The sequence below is a fragment of the Bombina bombina genome, chromosome 3 (assembly GCF_027579735.1).
Source record: "Bombina bombina isolate aBomBom1 chromosome 3, aBomBom1.pri, whole genome shotgun sequence".
In the NCBI taxonomy this organism is placed as follows: domain Eukaryota; kingdom Metazoa; phylum Chordata; class Amphibia; order Anura; family Bombinatoridae; genus Bombina; species Bombina bombina.
The window spans coordinates 1,132,066,116-1,132,090,708 of NC_069501.1; the positions used below are offsets into that span (position 1 = coordinate 1,132,066,116).

Sequence of the window (24,593 nt, forward strand, 5' to 3'; positions counted from 1 at the left end):
CCGCTCACTTACAGACACTTACAGACAACGCTGGTATTACGGGTTTTTACAAACCCGGCGTTAACCGCAAAAAAGTGAGCGCAGATAAAATTTTGCTCCACATCTCACTCTAATACCAGCGCTGCTTAAGTCAGCGGTGAGCTGGATGAACGTGCTCGTGCACGATTTCCCCATAGGAATCAACGGGGAGAGCCGGCTGAAAAAAAACCTAACACCTGCAAAAAAGCAGTGTTTAGCTCCTAACGCAGCCCCATTGATTCCTATGGGGAAATAAAAGTTATGTCTACACCTAACACCCTAACATGAACCCCGAGACTAAACACCCCTAATCTGCCGCCCCCGACATCGCCGCCACCTACATTATATTATTAACCCCTAATCTGCCGCTCCCGACACCACTATAATAAACATATTAACCCCTAAACCTAAGTCTAACCCTAACCCTAACACCCCCTAACTTAAATATAATTTAAATAAATCTAAATAAAAACTATCATTAACTAAATTATTCCTATTTAAAACTAAATACTTACCTGTAAAATAAACCCTAAGCTAGCTACAATATAACTAATAGTTACATTGTATCTAGCTTAGGGTTTATTTTTATTTTACAGGCAAGTTTGTATTTATTTTAACTAGGTACAATAGTTATTAAATAGTTATTAACTATTTAATAACTACCTAGTTAAAATAAATACAAAAGTACCTGTAAAATAAAACCTAACCTAAGTTACAATAATACCTAACACTACACTATAATTAAATAAATTAAATACAATTAAATACAAATAAAATTAAATTATCTAAAGTACAAAAAACCCCACTAAATTACAGAAAATAATAAACAAATTACAAGATTTTTAAACTAATTACACCTAATCTAATCCCCCTAACAAAATAAAAAAAGCCCTACCCTACACTAAATTACAAATAGCCCTTAAAAGGGCCTTTTGCAGGGCATTGCCCCAAAGTAATCAGCTCTTTTACCTGTAAAAAAAAAGTACAAATCCCCCCCCAACATTAAAACCCACCACCCACACAACCAACCCTACTCTAAAACCCACCCAATACCCCCTTAAAAAAACCTAACATTAACCCCTTGAAGATCACCTTACCGGAAGAAGTCTTCACCCAACCAGGCCGAAGTCCTCAACGAAGCCGGGAGAAGTCTTCATCCAAGCCGGACGAAGTGGTCCTCCAGACGGCATCTTCTATCTTCATCCATCCGGGGCGGAGCGGGTCCATCTTTAAGACATCCAGCGTGAGGCATCCTCTTCCAACGAAGTCTTCTTACTAAATGACGGTTCCTTTAAGTGACGTCATCCAAGATGGCGTCCCTTCAATTCCGATTGGCTGATAGAATTCTATCAGCCAATCAGAATTAAGGTAGAAAAGATCCTATTGGCTGATGCAATCTGATTGGATCAGCCAATAGGATTGAACTACCTAAATTAATTAAATTAATTAAACTACCTAAATTTTTGTGAACTGCTTGTGCAATGCCGCCCCCTTCAGATTTGCAGCCAATCAGTAGCTAGCAGGGGGTGTCAATCAGCCCGATCGTATATGATCGGGCGTATTGAAGACCGCAGCCTCAGAGGCAGCAGATCAGTTATGGAGCAGCGGTATGGAGCAGTGGTTGTATGGAGTGCTCTGTGTGTTTGTGTGCATGCACGTGCCACTGTCCCGTTAAGACAGAGCGTCCCTTTAAGGCTGCGTGCATCACATGGGGATGCATACTATTGCTCCCTTTAAAACTGTGCGTGTAAACTCACTAAAAGGTTGTGTGTGCCTGCCCCTTTAAGACTGCAAGCAGGTGCCGAGGTGCCCTTTAAGGTTGCGCTAGGTGTACATGGTGTGAGCTGTGCCTGTCCCTTAAAGACTGTGCATGGTGTGAGCTGTTCCTTTAACGCTGTGTGCTTATGGTGCAAGTTGTCTTTTTAAAGGCTGTGAGTGCGGTTTGTGTGCACGTGACCCTGTCCCTTTAAGACAGAGTGTCCCTTTAAGGCGGTGTGCTTTGCGTGTGGATGTATGCTATTGCTCCCTTTAAAACTGTGTGTGTTTAACAACTAAAGGTTGTGTGTGCCTGTCCCTTAAAGACTGTGTGCGCAGGAGCTGAGCTGCCGATTAAGTTTGCGCTGCGTGAACATTACGGTGATCTGTCCCTTTAAGGCTCTGTGCGCAGTTGTCGAGCTGCCCTTTAAGGTTGCGCTGCGTGCACATTACAATGATCTGTCCCTCCTTTATTTGTTTTAACTGATCGCCGTTCTTAGCTGCTACAGCAGCACACGTTTAAAAATATTTTTTGCTAAGAGGTGACGTTTTCACCTCTTAGCAAATAGCCGTGCAGAAAATCCGGCTCCCATGGGCGCCAAGCCGGATTTACCGCAGGGCTATTGGCTAAGAGGTGAAAACGTCACCTCTTAGCAAAAAATTTTTTTAGCCGTGGGCTGCTGTAGCAGCTAAAAACGGCGATCGGTTTAAAACAAATAAAGGAGCTTTCTACATGAAGTATCTTATATTTCATGAATGAAAGTCCCCTTTATTTGTTTCAATAGTCAATCCTAGCGTTTGTAAAACGCTAGGATTTACTTTCACTTTAAAGTGAAGGTAAATTTGCATGTGAAAGTGCCCGTTTTTTAAAAAAACTATTAAAAACAGAAGCACTTTCATTCATTCACAAATGAAAATTGACATAGCACTGTATTTTAAAAATACTTACCTTTTTCTTCTGAAACGCCGGATCGGCGTTCTGAAACGATGCCCCGTCTGCTTCTTCCTGGTTTACTTACCCAGCAATGACGAAACCGGCTTCCTCCAATCACGGCGTTGCCTCAGGCAATGATCCCCCGGGGGGGAAGCTGTGATTAGAGGATGCCGGAATCGTCATTGCTGACGTATGAAGAGGCTCAGAGGGGTAACTAGAAACCACAGGGCCCAGGTGCAAGAAACAAAGAAGGGCCCCCCACCCCAAAAAAAGTGAATTTGATACATATCTTTTTTTTTTTTAACATTTAACACAAAAAAAAATGTGAATCAGATTACATGTCTGCAAAAGGAGGTACCCTGTGCCCACAGACTGTGAGGTGGTCTGACCCCCTATTACTGTATATAGTGACACTGTTTAACCCACCAGTACTGTATAGTGAGTCAGTGATGACACAGTCTGTAATCTGCCAGTGAAATGGCTGGCCTGACCCTACCTGCCCCAGTACTTTATAAAGTGACCACAGTAGTCTGTGACATAGTCCAGCACCCCCATACTGTATATAGTGGTACTGTATAGTGACACTGTTTACCCCCTCCCCCCATGCTGTAGTAACAAGGTCTGTAATTTGCTGGTTCCACAAACACACATACATGCATAAATACACACACAGTCACATACATACATACACACACACATACATGCATAAATACACACACAGTCACATACATACATACATACACACACACATACATGCATAAATACACACACAGTCACATACATACACACACACATGCATAAATACACACAGTCACATACATACATACACACATACATGCATAAATACACACACAGTCACATACATACATACACACACACACACACACATACATAAATACACACACAGTCACATACATACACACACATACATGCATAAATACACACACAGTCACATACATACATACACACAAATACATGCATAAATACACACACAGTCACATACATACATACACACACATACATGCATAAATACACACACAGTCACATACATACATACACACACACATACATGCATAAATACACACAGTCACATACATACATACACACACATACATGCATAAATACACACACAGTCACATACATACATACACACATACATGCATAAATACACACACAGTCACATACATACATACACACACACATACATGCATAAATACACACACAGTCACATACATACATACACACACATACATGCATAAATACACACACATACATACATACACACACACATACATGCATAAATACACACAGTCACATACATACATACATACACACACACATACATGCATAAATACACACACAGTCACATACATACATACACACATACATACATGCATAAATACACACACAGTCACATACATACATACACACATACACACCAATGGGTAAAACAGAAAGACTAACCCCTGTAGTCAGACAGAGACTAGTGAAGCATCATGTCACACTCACATGATATCGTTTTTCATTAAAAAAAAAAAATTAAGCTGGGCCCCTGAAGAGGCTTGCGACGGGCTGGTGAAGCACTGGAGGGGCTTCAAGAAGAAAAGGTAAGTATATTTAAAAATAAAAAACGGCTTAAATGTCAATTTTCATGAATGAAAGTGCCCTTGGTTTAATAGTTTTTTTTAAAAACCGGGCACTTTCACATGAAAATTGACCTTCACTTTAAAGGGACACTGTACCCAAATATTTTCTTTTGTGCTTCAGATAGAGCATGCAATTTTAATCAACTTTCGGATTTACTCCTATTTTCAAATGTTCTTTATTCTCTTGGTATCTTTATTTGAAATGCAAGAATGTAAGTTTAGATGGCGGCCCATTTTTGGTGAACAACCTAGGTTGTCCTTGCTGATTGGTGGATAAATGCATCCACCAATCAAAAACTGCTGTCCAGAGTTCTGAACTTAGAAAAAAGCTTAGATGCCTTCTTTTTCATATAAAGATAGCAAGAGAACGAAGAGAAATTGATAATAGTAGTAAATTAGAAAGTTGCTTAAAATTGCATGCTGTATCTGATTCACAAAATAATAAATTTGGGTACAGTGTCCCTTTAAGTTTGTGTGTACAGTAAACAGTTACAAATGTATAAAAACCTGTAGGCTGAGGGTTTGATACAATGTAGCCATGTAGGTGAGCAGAGCTGGCTGGCTGTGGAAAGTCTATGGGGAAAACAGGGACTTTACAACCCAAAATATGGCTCCCCTTTTTGTTCCTGGAGACACAAACACTGCAGCATTGTTGGCAGCCCTCATCTGAACCCCCACTCCAATTTTGTTTGGAAAAAATAATTTAGAACGCTAAACTCAGATTTTTTGAGGCCGTGAGAAGCCAGACGAAAGCCACGCCCTGAGACACACCCTCTCCACGCCCATTTAAAAAGGGTCCAGGAATTTTCTGGGCAAATGTGGCAACTTGTAACTTGACCACATGATTTTGATCACATCAGCCGCAATCTACCTGCAGCGCCTTCAGGATCTACTGGTAGATCCCGAACTACCTATTGGGCACCCCTGTTTTAAAGCACGCTAGGGACAGAGTTTAATTACACGAAAGGTGGGTAAAATAAATAATAAAAGAATACTACAAAGTTGGTTTAGGATACATAACTAGATAATGAGATATGGCTGAGAAAATAATTTAGAACGCTAAACTAAGATTTTACCCATAACTAAAACATTTATATAAATTCTCAAGACGTTTACCGTCCCAAGTTTAAGATCCCTAGTGACACCGAGTAAAATCCACACATAGGTAGAACCGACATGCACCATAATCTCTGCAACAAACCAAATTCAAACCACTTTCCTCTATACATCAAATAGGACGCACAATGCCATTTGTACAGCGGTGGGCGTTCCCCTGTACCGGTCTGCTAAGCACAATTTCACTCCCATCTTTAACACCAATGAGAAATATCCTTTCGTGACGTCTTGCAATGTTATGTTTCCTGGTCCCGCCTCCTCCTCGTGTAGTTTTGTTCTGGGCCTACTGTGTCAGTGTCAGGCTGAAGCCGGGAGGTGTATTACTTAGGCATGCCGTATCTACCCCGCCGGCTCCTGCGCACTCTCTGGTACCATGTCGGAGGGTACGTGCCGCACCGGGCGGTCAGTACTAGTTGGTCTCCTGTGGGAGCTGCTTTCAATGTCAAGCAGCAGCGGAGACTAGATGTGTTCAGCAAGGGCACGGTGAGATTTCGCCTGGGTTGTGTGGAGGAGAGATGAAAGGGGAACGCTGTAACTTTCCTAATGTAGAGTGTGATTTACAGAAAATGCGCTGAGAAGGTTTTAGAGCACAGTGTCGCTTTGGATGACATAAGAAGTCTATGCGGAGTAACTGCTTGAGAGTAGTACTATGTGGCTGCCAGAGAGTAACCTGTGTAATGTGACTTTGTCACATTGGTATGACGGCTAGATAAAACTGTGCCACTGTCATGGCAAAGTGATGCGGTGACCAGACAAAACTGTGTAACTGACTGCCATGGGAAAGTGTGACAGCTAGACAAAACTGTGCCACTGTCATGCCAAAGTGTGACAGCTAAACAAAACTGTGCCACTGTCATGCCAAAGTGTGACAGCTAAACAAAACTGTGCCACTGTCATGCCAAAGTGTGACAGCTAAACAAAACTGTGCCACTGTCATGCCAAAGTGTGACAGCTAAACAAAACTGTGCCACTGTCATGCCAAAGTTTGACAGCTAAACAATACTGTGCCACTGTCATGTCAAAGTTTGACAGCTAAACAATACTGTGCCACTGTCATGCCAAAGTGTGACAGCTAAACAAAACTGTGCCACTGTCATGCCAAAGTGTGACAGCTAAACAAAACTGTGCCACTGTCATGCCAAAGTGTGACAGCTAAACAAAACTGTGCCACTGTCATGCCAAAGTGTGACAGCTAAACAAAACTGTGCCACTGTCATGCCAAAGTGTGACAGCTAAACAATACTGTGCCACTGTCATGCCAAAGTGTGACAGCTAAACAATACTGTGCCACTGTCATGCCAAAGTGTGACAGCTAAACAAAACTGTGCCACTGTCATGCCAAAGTGTGACAGCTAAACAATACTGTGCCACTGTCATGCCAAAGTGTGACAGCTAAACAATACTGTGCCACTGTCATGCCAAAGTGTGACAGCTAAACAAAACTGTGCCACTGTCATGCCAAAGTGGTGCAATGGCAACGGTCATGGCATATAGCGATAGCAAGACAAAAGTGTGTCACTGTCAAGGCAAACTGCAATGCCTAACCAAAACTATGCCATGTCATGACAAGTGTGATGGCAAAACAAAATTGTGTGGTAAAATGTGACGGGAAGACAAAATGTTGTGACTTTCACGTCAAAATGTGATAGCAAGACAAAACATTGAGACTGTCATAACAAGGTGCAACAGCTAGGCAAAACTGTGTGACTTTCATGGGAAAGTGGGACGGTTAGACAAAAGTGTATGACTGTGATGGCAAGACAAAACTGTGTGACTTTAATGACACAATGTGATGGCAAGACAAAACTGTGTGACTTTAATGACACAATGTGATGGCAAGACAAAACTGTGTGACTTTAATGACACAATGTGATGGCAAGACAAAACTGTGTGACTGTCATGACACAATGTGATGGCAAGACAAAACTGTGTGACTGTCATGACACAATGTGATGGCAAGACAAAACAGTGTGACTGTCATGACACAATGTGATGGCAAGACAAAACAGTGTGACTGTCATGACACAATGTGATGGCAAGACAAAACAGTGTGACTGTCATGGCACAATGCGATGGCAAGACGAAACCGTGTGACTGTCATGGCAAAATGTGATGACAGCACAAAACTGCGCGACTGTTATGGCAAAATGTGATGGGAAGACAAAACTGTGTTACTGTCATGGGAAAATGTGATGGCAAGACATGGCAAAATGTGATGGGAAGACAAAACTGTGTTACTGTCATGGGAAAATGTGATGGGAAGACAAAACTGTGTTACTGTCATGGGAAAATGTGATGGGAAGACATGGCAAAATGTGATGGGAAGACAAAACTGTGTGACTGTCATGGCAAAATGTGATGGCAAGACATGGCAAAATGTGATGGGAAGACAAAACTGTGTGACTGTCATGGCAAAATGTGATGGCAAGACATGGCAAAATGTGATGGGAAGACAAAACTGTGTTACTGTCATGGCAAAATGTGATGGCAAGACATGGCAAAATGTGATGGGAAGACAAAACTGTGTTACTGTCTTGGGAAAATGTGATGGCAAGACATGGCAAAATGTGGTGGGAAGACAAAACTGTGTTACTGTCATGGGAAAATGCGATGGCAAGACCAAACTGTGTGACTGGTCTTGTCATCGCATCTTGCCATGACAGTCACACAGTTTGGTCTTGTCATCGCATCTTGCCATGACAAACTGTGTGACTGTTATGGCAAAATGTGATGACAAGACAAAACTGTGCGACTGTTATGGAAAAATGTGATGACAACACAAAACTGTGCGACTGTTATGGCAAAATGTGATGGCAAGACAAAACTGTGTGACTGTCATGGCAAAATGTGATGGCAAGACTAAACTGTGAGACTGTCATAACAAGGTGCAACGGCTAGGCAAAACTGTGACTTTCATGGGAAAGTGTGACGGTTAGACAAAAGTGTATGAATGTGATGACATGACAAAACTGTGTGACTGTCAATGCAAAATGCGATTGCAAGACAAAACTGTGTGAATGTCATGGCAAGATGCGATGACAAGACAAAACTGTGCGACTGTTATGGCAAAATGTGATAGCAAAATGTGATGGGAAGACAAAACTGTGTTACTGTTATGGGAAAATGTGATGGCAAGACAAAACTGTGTGACTGTCATGGGAAAATGCGATGGCAAGACCAAACTGACTGTCATGGCACAATGTGATGGCAAGACCAAACTGTGTGACTGTCATGGCAAGATGTGATGACAAGACAAAACTGTGCGACTGTTATGGCAAAATGTGATGGCAAGATATGGCAAAATGTGATGGGAAGACAAAACTGTGTTACTGTCATGGGAAAATGTGATGGCAAGACTAAACTGTGTGACTGTCATGGCAAAATGTGATGGCAAGACTAAACTGTGAGACTGTCATAACAAGGTGCAACGGCTAGGCAAAACTGTGACTTTCATGGGAAAGTGTGACGGTTAGACAAAAGTGTATGAATGTGATGACATGACAAAACTGTGTGACTGTCAATGCAAAATGCGATTGCAAGACAAAACTGTGTGACTGGCATGGCAAAATGTGATGACAAAACCAAACTGACTGTCATGGCAAAATGTGATGGCAAGACAAAACTGTGTGACTGTCATTGCAGTTGTGATGGCTTGGCAAAACTGTGAGACTATCATAACAAGGTGCAACGGCTAGGCAACACTGTGTGACTTTACTGTCAATGCAAAATGCGATTGCAAGACAAAACTGTGTGACTGGCATGGCAAAATGTGATGACAAAACCAAACTGACTGTCATGGCAAAATGTGATGGCAAGACAAAACTGTGTGACTGTCATTGCAGTTGTGATGGCTTGGCAAAACTGTGAGACTATCATAACAAGGTGCAACGGCTAGGCAACACTGTGTGACTTTAATGGGAAAGTTAGACAAGACTGTGCCACTGTCATGGGAAAGTGTGACAGTTAGACAAAACTGTGTGACTGTTATGGCAAAATGTGATGGCAAGTCAAAACTGTGCAGCTGTCATGGCAAAATGTGATAGCAAGACTAAACTGTGAGACTGGCATAACAAGGTGCAACGGCTAGGCAAAACTGTGACTTTCATGGAAAAGTGTGACGGTTAGACAAAAGTGTATGACTGTGATGGCAAGACAAAACTGTGTGATTGTGATGGCACAATGTGATGGCAAGACAAAACTGTGTGACTGTCATGGCACAATGTGATGGCAAGACAAAACTGTGTGACTGTCATGGCACAATGTGATGGCAAGACAAAACTGTGTGACTGTCATGACACAATGTGATGGCAAGAAAAAACTGTGTGACTGTCATGACACAATGTGATGGCAAGACCAAACTGTGTGACTGTCATGGCAAGATGTGATGACAAGACAAAACTGTGCGACTGTTATGGCAAAATGTGATGGCAAGATATGGCAAAATGTGATGGGAAGACAAAACTGTGTTACTGTCATGGGAAAATGTGATGGCAAGACTAAACTGTGTGACTGTCATGGCAAAATGTGATGGCAAGACTAAACTGTGAGACTGGCATAACAAGGTGCAACGGCTAGGCAAAACTGTGACTTTCATGGAAAAGTGTGACGGTTAGACAAAAGTGTATGAATGTGATGGCAAGACAAAACTGTGTGATTGTGATGGCACAATGTGATGGCAAGACAAAACTGTGTGACTGTCATGGCAAAATGTGATGGCAAGACTAAACTGTGAGACTGGCATAACAAGGTGCAACGGCTAGGCAAAACTGTGACTTTCATGGAAAAGTGTGACGGTTAGACAAAAGTGTATGAATGTGATGACATGACAAAACTGTGTGACTGTCAATGCAAAATGCGATTGCAAGACAAAACTGTGTGACTGGCATGGCAAAATGCGATTGCAAGACATGGCAAAATGTGATGACAAAACCAAACTGACTGTCATGGCAAAATGTGATGGCAAGACAAAACTGTGTGACTGTCATTGCAGTTGTGATGGCTTGGCAAAACTGTGAGACTATCATAACAAGGTGCAACGGCTAGGCAACACTGTGTGACTTTAATGGGAAAGTTAGACAAGACTGTGCCACTGTCATGGGAAAGTGTGACAGTTAGACAAAACTGTGTGACTGTTATGGCAAAATGTGATGGCAAGACAAAACTGTGCAGCTGTCATGGCAAAATGTGATGGCAAGACTAAACTGTGAGACTGGCATAACAAGGTGCAACGGCTAGGCAAAACTGTGACTTTCATGGAAAAGTGTGACGGTTAGACAAAACTGTGTGACTGTGATGGCAAGACAAAACTGTGTGACTGTGATGGCAAGACAAAACTGTGTGACTGTCATGGCACAATGTGATGGCAAGACAAAACTGTGTGACTGTCATGGCACAATGTGATGGCAAGACAAAACTGTGTGACTGTCATGGCACAATGTGATGGCAAGACAAAACTGTGTGACTGTCATGACACAATGTGATGGCAAGACAAAACTGTGCGGCTGTCATGGCAAAATGTGATGGCAAGACCAAACTGTGAGAATGGCATAACAAGGTGCAACGGCTAGGCAGAACTGTGACTTTCATGGAAAAGTGTGACGGTTAGACAAAACTGTGTGACTGTGATGGCAAGACAAAACTGTGTGACTGTGATGGCAAGACTAAACTGTACGACTGTCATGGCAAAATGCGATGGCAAGACAAAACTGTGTGACTGTCATGGCAAAATGTGATGGCAAGACATGGTAAAATTTTATGGCAAGACAAAACTGTGTGACTGCGATGGCAAGACAAAACTGTGTGACTGTCATGGCAAAATGTGATGGCAAGACAAAACTGTGTGACTGTCATGGCAAAATGTGATGGCAAGACAAAACTGTGTGACTGTCATGGCAAAATTTTATGGCAAGACAAAACTGTGTGACTGTCATGGCAAAATGTTATGGCAAGACAAAACTGTGTGACTGTCATGGCAAAATGTGATGGCAAGACAAAACTGTGTGACTGTCATGGCAAAATGTGATGGCAAGACTAAACTGTGTAACTGTCATGGCACAATGTGATAGCAAGACTAAACTGTAACTGTCATGGCAAAATGTGATGGCAAGACAAAACTGTGAGACTGTGATGGCAAGACAAAACTGTGAGACTGTGATGGCAAGACTAAACTGTGTGACTGTCATGGCAAAATGTGATGGCAAGACAAAACTGTGTGACTGTCATGGCAAAATGCGATGGCAAGACAAAACTGTGTGACTGTGATGGCAAGACTAAACTGTGCGACTGTCATGGCAAAATGTGATGGCCAGACTAAACTGTGTGACTGTCATGGCAAAATGTGATGGCCAGACTAAACTGTGCGACTGTCATGGCAAAATGTGATGGCAAGACAAAACTGTGCGACTGTCATGGCAAAATGTGATGGCAAGACAAAACTGTGCGACTGTCATGGCAAAATGTGATGGCAAGACAAAACTGTGTGACTGGCATGGCAAAATGCGATTGCAAGACATGGCAAAATGTGATGACAAAACCAAACTGACTGTCATGGCAAAATGTGATGGCAAGACAAAACTGTGTGACTGTGATGGCAAGACAAAACTGTGTGACTGTCATGGCAAAATGCGATGGCAAGACAAAACTGTGTGACTGTGATGGCAAGACTAAACTGTGCGACTGTCATGGCAAAATGTGATGGCCAGACTAAACTGTGTGACTGTCATGGCAAAATGTGATGGCCAGACTAAACTGTGCGACTGTCATGGCAAAATGTGATGGCAAGACAAAACTGTGCGACTGTCATGGCAAAATGTGATGGCAAGACAAAACTGTGCGACTGTCATGGCAAAATGTGATGGCAAGACAAAACTGTGTGACTGGCATGGCAAAATGCGATTGCAAGACATGGCAAAATGTGATGACAAAACCAAACTGACTGTCATGGCAAAATGTGATGGCAAGACAAAACTGTGTGACTGTCATTGCAGTTGTGATGGCTTGGCAAAACTGTGAGACTATCATAACAAGGTGCAACGGCTAGGCAACACTGTGTGACTTTAATGGGAAAGTTAGACAAGACTGTGCCACTGTCATGGGAAAGTGTGACAGTTAGACAAAACTGTGTGACTGTTATGGCAAAATGTGATGGCAAGACAAAACTGTGCAGCTGTCATGGCAAAATGTGATGGCAAGACTAAACTGTGAGACTGGCATAACAAGGTGCAACGGCTAGGCAAAACTGTGACTTTCATGGAAAAGTGTGACGGTTAGACAAAAGTGTATGAATGTGATGGCAAGACAAAACTGTGTGACTGTGATGGCACAATGTGATGGCAAGACAAAACTGTGTGACTGTCATGGCACAATGTGATGGCAAGACAAAACTGTGTGACTGTCATGGCACAATGTGATGGCAAGACAAAACTGTGTGACTGTCATGACACAATGTGATGGCAAGACAAAACTGTGTGACTCTCATGACACAATGTGATGGCAAGACAAAACTGTGTGACTGTCATGACACAATGTGATGGCAAGACAAAACTGTGCGGCTGTCATGGCAAAATGTGATGGCAAGACAAAACTGTGAGAATGGCAAAATGTGATGGCAAGACCAAACTGTGAGAATGGCATAACAAGGTGCAACGGCTAGGCAGAACTGTGACTTTCATGGAAAAGTGTGACGGTTAGACAAAAGTGTATGAATGTGATGGCAAGACAAAACTGTGTGACTGTGATGGCAAGACTAAACTGTACGACTGTCATGGCAAAATGCGATGGCAAGACAAAACTGTGTGACTGTCATGGCAAAATGTGATGGCAAGACATGGTAAAATTTTATGGCAAGACAAAACTGTGTGACTGTGATGGCAAGACTAAACTGTACGACTGTCATGGCAAAATGCGATGGCAAGACAAAACTGTGTGACTGTCATGGCAAAATGTGATGGCAAGACATGGTAAAATTTTATGGCAAGACAAAACTGTGTGACTGCGATGGCAAGACAAAACTGTGTGACTGTCATGGCAAAATGTGATGGCAAGACAAAACTGTGTGACTGTCATGGCAAAATTTTATGGCAAGACAAAACTGTGTGACTGTCATGGCAAAATGTGATGGCAAGACAAAACTGTGTGACTGTCATGGCAAAATGTGATGGCAAGACAAAACTGTGTGACTGTCATGGCAAAATGTGATGGCAAGACTAAACTGTGTAACTGTCATGGCACAATGTGATGGCAAGACTAAACTGTAACTGTCATGGCAAAATGTGATGGCAAGACAAGACTGTGATGGCAAGACAAAACTGTGAGACTGTGATGGCAAGACAAAACTGTGAGACTGTGATGGCAAGACTAAACTGTGAGACTGTGATGGCAAGACAAAACTGTGAGACTGTGATGGCAAGACAAAACTGTGAGACTGTGATGGCAAGACAAAACTGTGAGACTGTGATGGCAAGACTAAACTGTGAGACTGTGATGGCAAGACTAAACTGTGAGACTGTGATGGCAAGACTAAACTGTGAGACTGTGATGGCAAGACTAAACTGTGCGACTGTCATGGCAAAATGTGATGGCAAGACAAAACTGTGCGACTGTCATGGCAAAATGTGATGGCCAGACTAAACTGTGTGACTGTCATGGCAAAATGTGATGGCAAGACAAAACTGTGTGACTGTGATGGCAAGACAAAACTGTGTGACTGTCATGGCAAAATGCGATGGCAAGACAAAACTGTGTGACTGTGATGGCAAGACTAAACTGTGCGACTGTCATGGCAAAATGTGATGGCCAGACTAAACTGTGTGACTGTCATGGCAAAATGTGATGGCCAGACTAAACTGTGTGACTGTCATGGCAAAATGTGATGGCCAGACTAAACTGTGCGACTGTCATGGCAAAATGTGATGGCAAGACTAAACTGTGCGACTGTCATGGCAAAATGTGATGGCAAGACTAAACTGTGCGACTGTCATGGCAAAATGTGATGGCAAGACTAAACTGTGCGACTGTCATGGCAAAATGTGATGGCAAGACTAAACTGTGCGACTGTCATGGCAAAATGTGATGGCAAGACAAAACTGTGCGACTGTCATGGCAAAATGTGATGGCAAGACAAAACTGTGCGACTGTCATGGCAAAATGTGATGGCAAGACAAAACTGTGGGACTGTCATAACAAGGTGCAACAGCTAGGCAAAACTGTGACTTTCATGGGAAAGTGTGACGTTTAGACAAAAGTGTATGACTGTCATGGCAAAGTGTGACGGCTAGACAAATTACTTTTCATGATGCCGATGCAGAGATACATGCTGTTTTTAAAAATCTTATTCTTCTTCTTATTATTATTTGCTTGTGTTCCAGGGTTTGTTTGGTGTTCCTGAATTAAGTACACCAGAAGGATTTAGAATAATACAAGAGAATGCTCTGAAGAGGACAGAGTGTCTTGTGGAAGCTGCATGCTCTACTCCTCCAAGTGCGGAGACTGTGAGGATATTTGATCAGCTCTCTGATGAACTGTGCAAGGTTGCAGACTTGGTAAGAGAAAGCATGCTTTAGGGTTTCCTATAGAAGATAATTTGACCCCTCATTGTCATGTACTGTTATTTAGAGAAGTTGTACCAAATGTATTTGTTCCATTATGCACATATTCCTGGTTTTACTGGAACTTGTGCATAATGAAAGTATATTCCAAAGTAATTCCACTACCGGATACGGATAGCTACTGTTACATTTGCTTATTTTCCAATTTTGAAACTGGAATAAACCTTCTGAGAATCAGCACTTGGCTCCCTAATTTCACAAGAAAGCCAAAATTGGATAAGAAGTTGATGTTTAAAAGGACATGACTCCGAAAATATTTATCTTGTGATTCAGACAGAGCATAGAGTTAAAAAAAAACAAAAAAACTTTTCAATTTACTTCTATTAACAGATTTACTTAGTTATCATGGTATTCTTTGTTGAAGAGAAATCTACTGTAGCATGCACATTTCTGCTGCAGTACATGACAGGAAACACTGCTGCCACCTACTGTTTTGAAAATGTATAACATAGTTGTAAAACTGCTACCATATTTTGCTCCAGTCACTTGTGTGCCCCTAACTGCCTTTCAGGAAAGAATACCAAGAGAGCAAAGTAAATTTGATAACAGAAGTAAATTGGAATTGTTTTTTAAATTGTACACTATTTAAAATTGATTTTTTTTTTAAAATGACCAGCAGAAAATTTTTCTCAAAAAAAAAAAAAAATCTCATTGCAGAAAGTGAAGAAAAGTTCTGCCTCTGGGCTTGTGGCAATCGTGGGACATGATCTCTGATCATATATCTTAGATCAGACACATGTCCACTTGCAGGAAATGGCACATCACTGGTTGCTTTGATGCTTCATCCCTTTTGGACACGCAAAAGGCTCTCCTGTGGTTCTCCATCCTGGTCCTTAAGTCATGACTTGTTTTACCAAGATAGAAAAGGCTAAATGGACAATGTAGCAAATATACAATACTAGTGGGAAAGCCTGCCCAGAGGGCAGTCTATTGTGGTGACAGAATGGTGGATTCCGAAAATGGCAGGGTGGTGAAAGAATCCACCTGGATGCAGCGAAAAAAGCACGGTGGTGAAAGAATCCATCCAGGTGGATTCTTTCACCACCCCTTTTGCTCTCTTTCTCCTCCCTCTCTTTTGCGCTCTCTCCCCCCTCTCTTTTGCGCTCTCTCCCCCCTCTCTTTTGCGCTCTCTCCCCCCTCTCTTTTGCGCTCTCTCCCCCCTCTCTTTTGCGCTCTCTCCCCCCTCTCTTTTGCGCTCTCTCTCCCCTCTCTTTTGCGCTCTCTCCCCCCCTCTCTTTTGCGCTCTCTCCCCCCTCTCTTTTGCTCTCTCTCCCCCCCTCTCTTGCTCTCTCTCCCCCCCTCTCTTGCTCTCTCTCCCCCCCTCTCTTGCTTATTATTTAAATAAACAACCCCCCCCCAAAAAAAAAAACCTTATAAAAAACCTAAGTCTAACCCCCAGGTTGGTACTTGCTGTTCCTGAAGTCTGGCGAGAAGGTCCTGTTTCAGGCGGTGAAGTCTTCTTCTAAGCGGCAACCTCTTTTTTTCTTCTTCCAGGAACAATCCGGCCCGGATTGGCGACCCTGGAACTGAAGAACGGCGACCGCGGAGCCATGGAGCATCCTCTTTGTGCGATCGCCGCCGTACACTGAATAGTGAATTCAAGGTACGCGATTAAAGATGGCGTCCCTTGAATTCCTATTGGCTGATTTGATTCTTCAAATTCAAATCAGCCAATAGGATGAGAGCTACTAAAATCCTATTAGCTGATTTAAACAGCCAATAGGTCTTCAGCTCCAGGATCTCCGGTCTTCAACTCCGCCCTCCGCGCCGGATTGTTCCTGGAAGAAGAAAGAAGAGGTCGCCGCTTGGAAGAAGACCTTCTCCGCCGGACTTCAGGAACGGTAGTTTAGTTTTTTTAGTGTTAAGTTATTTTAGTTTGGGGTGTTTGGTGGGTGGGGGGTTTACTGTTAGGGGGCACTTTGTGTATTTTTAATGTGAAAGAGCTGTTTATCTTGGGGCAAAGCCCTGCAAAAAGCCATTTTAAGGGCTACTGGTAGTTTATTCTTAGAGTAGGGGTTGTTTTTATTATTCATAGGGATTAGGTTTAGTTTTGTAAACTTTGGTAGTTTTGTTTTTTTATTTTCTGTAATGTTAGCCTTTTTTATTTTTTATAATCTTAGATTTTTTTTTGTTGTAGTAACTTTAGTATTTTTTAGTTTTAGTTAATTTGTGTTATTTAGGGGGTGTTAGGTTAGGGGGCTTAGTAATTTAGTTATTTGCGTTGTGGGTTTTGGCGGTTTAAGGGGTTAATAGGTTAATTAGGTTTATTGCGATATGGATTTTTTGCGGTTTAGGGGATAATGGGGTAAATAGGTTTATTGCGATGTGTGGGTTTAGGGGTTAATAGGTTAATTATGTTTATTGCAATGTGGGTGGTTGACTGTTAAGGGATTAAGGGGTTAATTACTTTATTATAAGGGGTTAATTACTTTATTATTTTGCAATGTGTGGGTTTGTGGTGTATGTGTTAATACTTCGTGTGGGAGGTTCGTTTTTTATTTGTTATACTTTGTGCGGGCATTTTTTTTTTTTTGGTAATGCTCTGTTTGCCTTCGCTGCATTCCGGTGGATTCCTGCCATTTTCGGAATCCACCTGGATCCAGCTGAATTATTTTGGCTGTGCGCGCAGCCAACATTCTTTTGGCTGCCTCGCGCTACCAACATTCCATTGAGGATGCGTGCGCAACTGGCGACGGACATTACAAACGCAATTATAGTATTGATATCTTGTGCATGTGACCCTGTAGTTGATCTTAAACTGTCTCGTCTACTGCGAATATGTGGCATATTTAACTGCAATCAAACCATTATATGTTGTGCATCCACTAGAGTGGAAACACCCTGGTTTCTATTCCCCCCCCCCCCAACCAATAATTTTTTTTACATAACATTGTCTCAGGTCAGTTTTTTGCATGCTGTAGATGTTACCTCTGATATCCCCCATCCTGTGAATGTTTCTTCATTTACAGTAACTGCTCTGGTCTTATCATTGTTACAAAGTACTCTCAGAAAATGAGACCTTGTCAAAGCTGGTGGATGGCAACAACTTGTGGCTGTGTATGTATGTACATGGTCTGTGTGTGTATATGTGTATATGTGTGTAAAATTGCATGCTCTGCATGTAATTTCAGCGTCCCTTTAAGTGCCTGGCTACAGTTAACTTTTTTCAAGCAGGCAGTTATCTGTGTTAAAGGGATAGTCTAGTCCAAAAAAAAACTTTCATGATTCAGATAGGGCATGTAATTTTAAACAATTTTCCAATTTACTTTTATCACCAATTTTTCTTTGTTCTCTTGGTATTCTTAGTTGAAAGCTTAACCTAGGAGGTTCATATGCTAATTTCTTAGACCTTGAAGGCCGCCTCCTAAGAATGCATTTTAACAGGTTTTTCACCACTAGAGGGTGTTAGTTCATGTTTTTCATATAGATAACACTGTGCTCGTGCACGTGAAGTTACCTGGGAGCCATCACTGATTGGCTAAACTGCAAGTCTGTCAAAAGAACTGAAAAAGGGGCAGTCTGCAGAGGCTTAGAAACAAGATAATCACAGAGGTAAAAAATATATAAATATAACTGTGTTGGTTATGCAAAACTAGGGAATGGGTAAAAAAGGGATTATCTATCTTTTAAAACAATAACAATTCTGGTGTAGACTGTCCCTTTAACACACGTAGCTTGCAGTGTAGTACCAATTTGATAGGGGATTACCCACTAAATAGTGATGTAATGAATAATGGTGTATAGAATGCATTAATTCACCTGTGTGCATGCAGTGTGTATTTCCACTGAGAGTAAAAAAGGCTCCATATTGCAATAACAATTCTCCCTTTAGTGAATAGACCTGTTAATGTTGATAAGGGGTTTCATCACTAAATGTTGATAGGGGATTATTCACTAATTGTTGATAGGGAATTATTCACTAATTGTTGATGGGGAATTATTCACTAAATGTTGATAAGGGGTTTATTTAATAATTACAGTGCATCGGGCTGTTGGTGTAACAAAACATGCTACAACACAAACATGAAAAATAAAAATGTTTAAAGGGATACTAAGCCTAATTTTTTTCTTTCAAGATTTGGATAGAACATGCAATTTTAAGCACATTTCTAATTTACTCCTATTATCAGTTTGTTTTGTTGGTATCTTTATTTGAAAAAGCAGGAATGAAAGTTTAGCAGCCGGCCCATTTTTGGTTCAGCACCCTGGGTAGTGCTTGCTGATTGGTGGATAAATATAGCCACCAATCAGCAAGCGCTACCCAGGGTTTCAAACCAAAAATGGTCCGGCTGCTAAAAAGATAAATAAAGATACCAAGAGACCGGAGAAATTGATAATAGGAGTAAATTAGAAATATACTTAAAATGCCCGATCTGAATCATGAAAGAAAAAAATTGTGTTTAGTATCCCTTTAATTTACTGTTAATGTAACAAAACATGGTACAAAACGTATAAAAAAATGTAATGTTTTATCTAACAAAAAAGTTTAATTTCCTTAAAAATGTTTAATTTCCTGTTTTGTGTTTTTACTAGCATTACCCGGGTAAAGCCCAATGTATGATCCAGATGTTTAAATTCATATTTGTGTGTAAAATGTTTTATTTAACAAAACAGACATATGCAATATTATCTTTATCCAGAATTACCCAGCTAAAGTTAAATGTAATTTCTCCAACATAGGTGTGTCCGGTCCACGGCGTCATCCTTACTTGTGGGATATTCTCTTCCCCAACAGGAAATGGCAAAGAGCCCAGCAAAGCTGGTCACATGATCCCTCCTAGGCTCCGCCTTCCCCAGTCATTTTCTTTGCCGTTGCACAGGCAACATCTCCACGGAAATGGTTAAGAGTTTTTTGGTGTTTATATGTAGTTTTATTCTTCAATCAAGAGTTTGTTATTTTAAAATAGTGCTGGTATGTACTATTTACTCTGAAACAGAAAATGGATGAAGATTTCTGTTTGTAAGAGGAAGATGATTTTAGCAACCGTTACTAAAATCGATGGCTGTTTCCACACAGGACTGTTGAGATGAAGTAACTTCAGTTGGGGGAAACGGTGTGCAGACTTTGCTGCTTGAAGTATGACACATTTCTAACAAGACTTGGTAATGCTGGAAGCTGTCATTTTCCCTATGGGATCCGGTAAGCCATTTTCTTAATAAGAATAAAGGGCTTCACAAGGGCTTTAAAGACTGGTAGACATTTTTCTGGGCTAAAACGATTACTTTATAAGCATTTTTAATAGATTATAGCTTTGAGGAGTTATTTTAATCTTGGGAATTATGTTAAAAAAACGACAGGCACTGTATTGGACACCTTTTTCACTGGGGGCCTTTTCTAATCATAGGCAGAGCCTCATTTTCGCGCCACTAATGCGCAGTTGTTTTTGGGAAGCAAGGCATGCAGATGCATGTGTGAGGAGCTCAGATACACAGAAAAAGCTTACTGAAGGCGTCATTTGGTATCGTATTCCCCTCTGGGCTTGGTTGGGTCTCAGCAAAGCAGATACCAGGGACTGTATAGGGGTTAAATGTAAAAACGGCTCCGGTTCCGTTATTTTAAGAGTTAAAGCTTTCAAATTTGGTGTGCAATACTTTTAAGCCTTTAAGACACTGTGGTGAAATTTTGGTGAATTTAGAACAATTCCTTCATACTTTTTCACATTTTCAGTAATAAAGTGTGTTCAGTTTAAAATTTAAAGTGACAGTAACGGTTTTATTTTAAAACGTTTTTTGTGCTTTGTTATCAAGTTTATGCCTGTTTAACATGTCTGAACTATCAGATAGACTATGTTCTGTATGTGAGGAAGCCAAGGTTCCTTCTCATTTAAATAGATGTGATGCATGTGACAAACAATTTAGGGACAATGATGCCACTGATAATGATGTTGCCCAAGATGATTCCGCAAGTGAGGGGAGTAAGCATGGTACTGCATCATCCCCTCCTGTGTCTACGCCAGTCTTGCCCACACAAGAGGCCCCTAGTACATCTAGTGCGCCAATACTTCTTACTATGCAACAATTAACGGCTGTAATGGATAATTCTATTAAAAACATTTTAGCCAAAATGCCCACTTATCAGCGAAAGCGCGACTGCTCTGTTTTAGATACTGAAGAGCATGAGGACGCTGATGATAATGGTTCTGACATGCCCTTACACCAATCTGAAGGGGCCAGGGAGGTTTTGTCTGAGGGAGAAATTTCAGATTCAGGAAAAATTTCTCAACAAGCTGAACCTGACGTTATTACATTTAAATTTAAATTGGAACATCTCCGCGCTCTGCTTAAGGAGGTGTTATCTACTCTGGATGATTGTGACAATTTGGTCATTCCAGAGAAATTATGTAAGATGGACAAGTTCCTAGAGGTTCCGGTGCCCCCCGAAGCTTTTCCTATACCCAAGCGGATGGCGGACATTGTAAATAAAGAATGGGAAAGGCCCGGCATACCTTTTGTCCCTCCCCCTATATTTAAGAAATTATTTCCTATGGTCGACCCCAGAAAGGACTTATGGCAGACAGTCCCCAAGGTCGAGGGGGCGGTTTCTACTCTAAACAAACGCACTACTATCCCTATAGAAGATAGTTGTGCTTTCAAAGATCCTATGGATAAAAAATTAGAGGGTTTGCTTAAAAAGATGTTTGTTCAGCAAGGTTACCTTCTACAACCAATTTCATGCATTGTTCCTGTCACTACAGCGGCGTGTTTCTGGTTCGATGAACTAGAAAAGTCGCTCAATAAAGAATCTTCTTATGAGGAGGTTATGGACAGAGTTCAAGCTCTTAAATTGGCTAACTCTTTTACTTTAGACGCCACTTTGCAATTAGCTAGATTAGCGGCGAAAAATTCAGGTTTTGCTATTGTGGCGCGCAGAGCGCTTTGGCTAAAGTCTTGGTCAGCGGATGCGTCCTCCAAGAACAAATTGCTTAACATACCTTTCAAGGGGAAAACGCTGTTTGGCCCTGACTTGAAAGAGATTATTTCAGATATCACTGGGGGAAAGGGCCACGCCCTTCCTCAGGATAGGTCTTTTAAGGCTAAAAATAAACCAAATTTTCGTCCCTTTCGCAGAAACGGACCAGCCTCAAATTCTACATCCTCTAAGCAAGAGGGTAATACTTCTCAAACCAAGCCAGCCTGGAGGCCAATGCAAGGCTGGAACAAAGGTAAGCAGGCCAAGAAACCTGCCACTGCTACCAAGACAGCATGAGATGTTGGCCCCCGATTCGGGACCGGATCTGGTGGGGGGCAGACTTTCTCTCTTCGCTCAGGCTTGGGCAAGAGATGTTCTGGATCCTTGGGCGCTAGAAATAGTCTCCCAAGGTTATCTTCTGGAATTCAAGGAGCTACCCCCAAGGGGAAGGTTCCACAGGTCTCAATTGTCTTCAGACCACATAAAAAGACAGGCATTCTTACATTGTGTAGAAGACCTGTTAAAAATGGGAGTGATTCATCCTGTTCCATTAGGAGAACAAGGGATGGGATTCTACTCCAATCTGTTCATAGTTCCCAAAAAAGAGGGAACATTCAGACCAATCTTAGATCTCAAGATCCTAAACAAATTTCTCAGGGTTCCATCGTTCAAAATGGAAACCATTCGGACAATTCTTCCTACCATCCAGGAAGGTCAATTCATGACCACGGTGGATTTAAAGGATGCGTATCTACATATTCCTATCCACAAGGAACATCATCGGTTCCTAAGGTTCGCCTTTCTGGACAAGCATTACCAGTTCGTGGCACTTCCATTCGGATTAGCCACTGCTCCAAGAATTTTCACAAAGGTACTAGGGTCCCTTCTAGCGGTGCTAAGACCAAGGGGCATTGCAGTAGTACCTTACTTGGACGACATACTGATTCAAGCGTCGTCTCTGCCACAAGCAAAGGCTCATACGGACATTGTCCTAGCCTTTCTCAGATCTCACGGGTGGAAAGTGAACGTAGAAAAAAGTTCTCTATCTCCGTCAACAAGAGTTCCCTTCTTGGGAACAATAATAGACTCCTTAGAAATGAAGATTTTTCTGACAGAGGCCAGAAAATCAAAACTTCTAAGCTCTTGTCAAGTACTTCATTCTGTTCTTCTTCCTTCCATAGCGCAGTGCATGGAAGTAATAGGTTTGATGGTTGCGGCAATGGACATAGTTCCTTTTGCGCGAATTCATCTAAGACCATTACAACTGTGCATGCTCAGTCAGTGGAATGGGGATTATACAGACTTGTCTCCGACGATACAAGTAGATCAGAGGACCAGAGATTCACTCCGTTGGTGGCTGACCCTGGACAACCTGTCACAAGGGATGAGCTTCCGCAGACCAGAGTGGGTCATTGTCACGACCGACGCCAGTCTGGTGGGCTGGGGCGCGGTCTGGGAACCCCTGAAAGCTCAGGGTCTATGGTCTAGGGAAGAATCTCTTCTCCCGATAAACATTCTGGAACTGAGAGCGATATTCAATGCTCTCAAGGCTTGGCCTCAACTAGCAAAGGCCAAATTCATAAGGTTTCAATCAGACAACATGACAACTGTTGCATATATCAACCATCAGGGGGGAACAAGGAGTTCCCTGGCGATGGAAGAAGTGACCAAAATAATTCAATGGGCGGAGAATCACTCCTGCCACTTGTCTGCAATCCACATCCCAGGAGTGGAAAATTGGGAAGCGGATTTTCTGAGTCGTCAGACATTTCATCCGGGGGAGTGGGAACTCCATCCGGAAATCTTTGCCCAAATAACTCAGTTATGGGGCATTCCAGACATGGATCTGATGGCGTCTCGTCAGAACTTCAAGGTTCCTTGCTACGGGTCCAGATCCAGGGATCCCAAGGCGACTCTAGTGGATGCACTAGTAGCGCCTTGGACCTTCAACCTAGCTTATGTGTTCCCACCGTTTCCTCTCATTCCCAGGCTGGTAGCCAGGATCAAACAGGAGAGGGTATCGGTGATCTTGATAGCTCCTGCGTGGCCACGCAGGACTTGGTATGCAGACCTGGTGAATATGTCATTGGCTCCACCATGGAGGCTACCTTTGAGACAGGACCTTCTTGTTCAAGGTCCGTTCGAACATCCGAATCTGGCCTCACTCCAACTGACTGCTTGGAGATTGAACGCTTGATTTTATCAAAGCGTGGGTTCTCAGATTCTGTCATTGATACTCTTATTCAGGCTAGAAAGCCTGTAACTAGAAGAATCTACCATAAAATATGGAAAAAATATATCTGTTGGTGCGAATCTAAAGGATTCCCATGGAACAAGATAAAAATTCCTAAGATTCTATCCTTTTTACAAGAGGGTTTGGAGAAAGGATTATCTGCAAGTTCTTTGAAGGGACAGATTTCTGCTCTATCTGTTTTACTTCACAAAAAGCTGGCGGCTGTGCCAGATGTTCAAGCTTTTGTTCAGGCTCTGGTTAGAATCAAGCCTGTTTACAAACCTTTGACTCCTCCTTGGAGTCTCAATTTAGTTCTTTCAGTTCTTCAGGGGGTTCCGTTTGAACCCTTACATTCCGTAGATATCAAGTTATTATC

At 42.0% G+C, this 24,593-nt stretch overlaps 1 protein-coding gene across 1 annotated transcript in view; it reads left to right on the plus strand.

Moving 5' to 3' along the window:
* Positions 1-5,744: 5,744 nt before the first annotated feature.
* Positions 5,745-24,593, plus strand: part of MIPEP (mitochondrial intermediate peptidase) — a 506,392-nt gene continuing 487,543 nt past the window's right edge. Inside the window, exons 1-2 of the mRNA XM_053708504.1 lie at positions 5,745-5,952; positions 14,835-15,008. Of these exons, the coding sequence (XP_053564479.1) occupies positions 5,800-5,952; positions 14,835-15,008 (327 nt within the window). The 5' untranslated portion in view covers positions 5,745-5,799. The remainder of the gene's footprint in view (positions 5,953-14,834; positions 15,009-24,593) is intronic.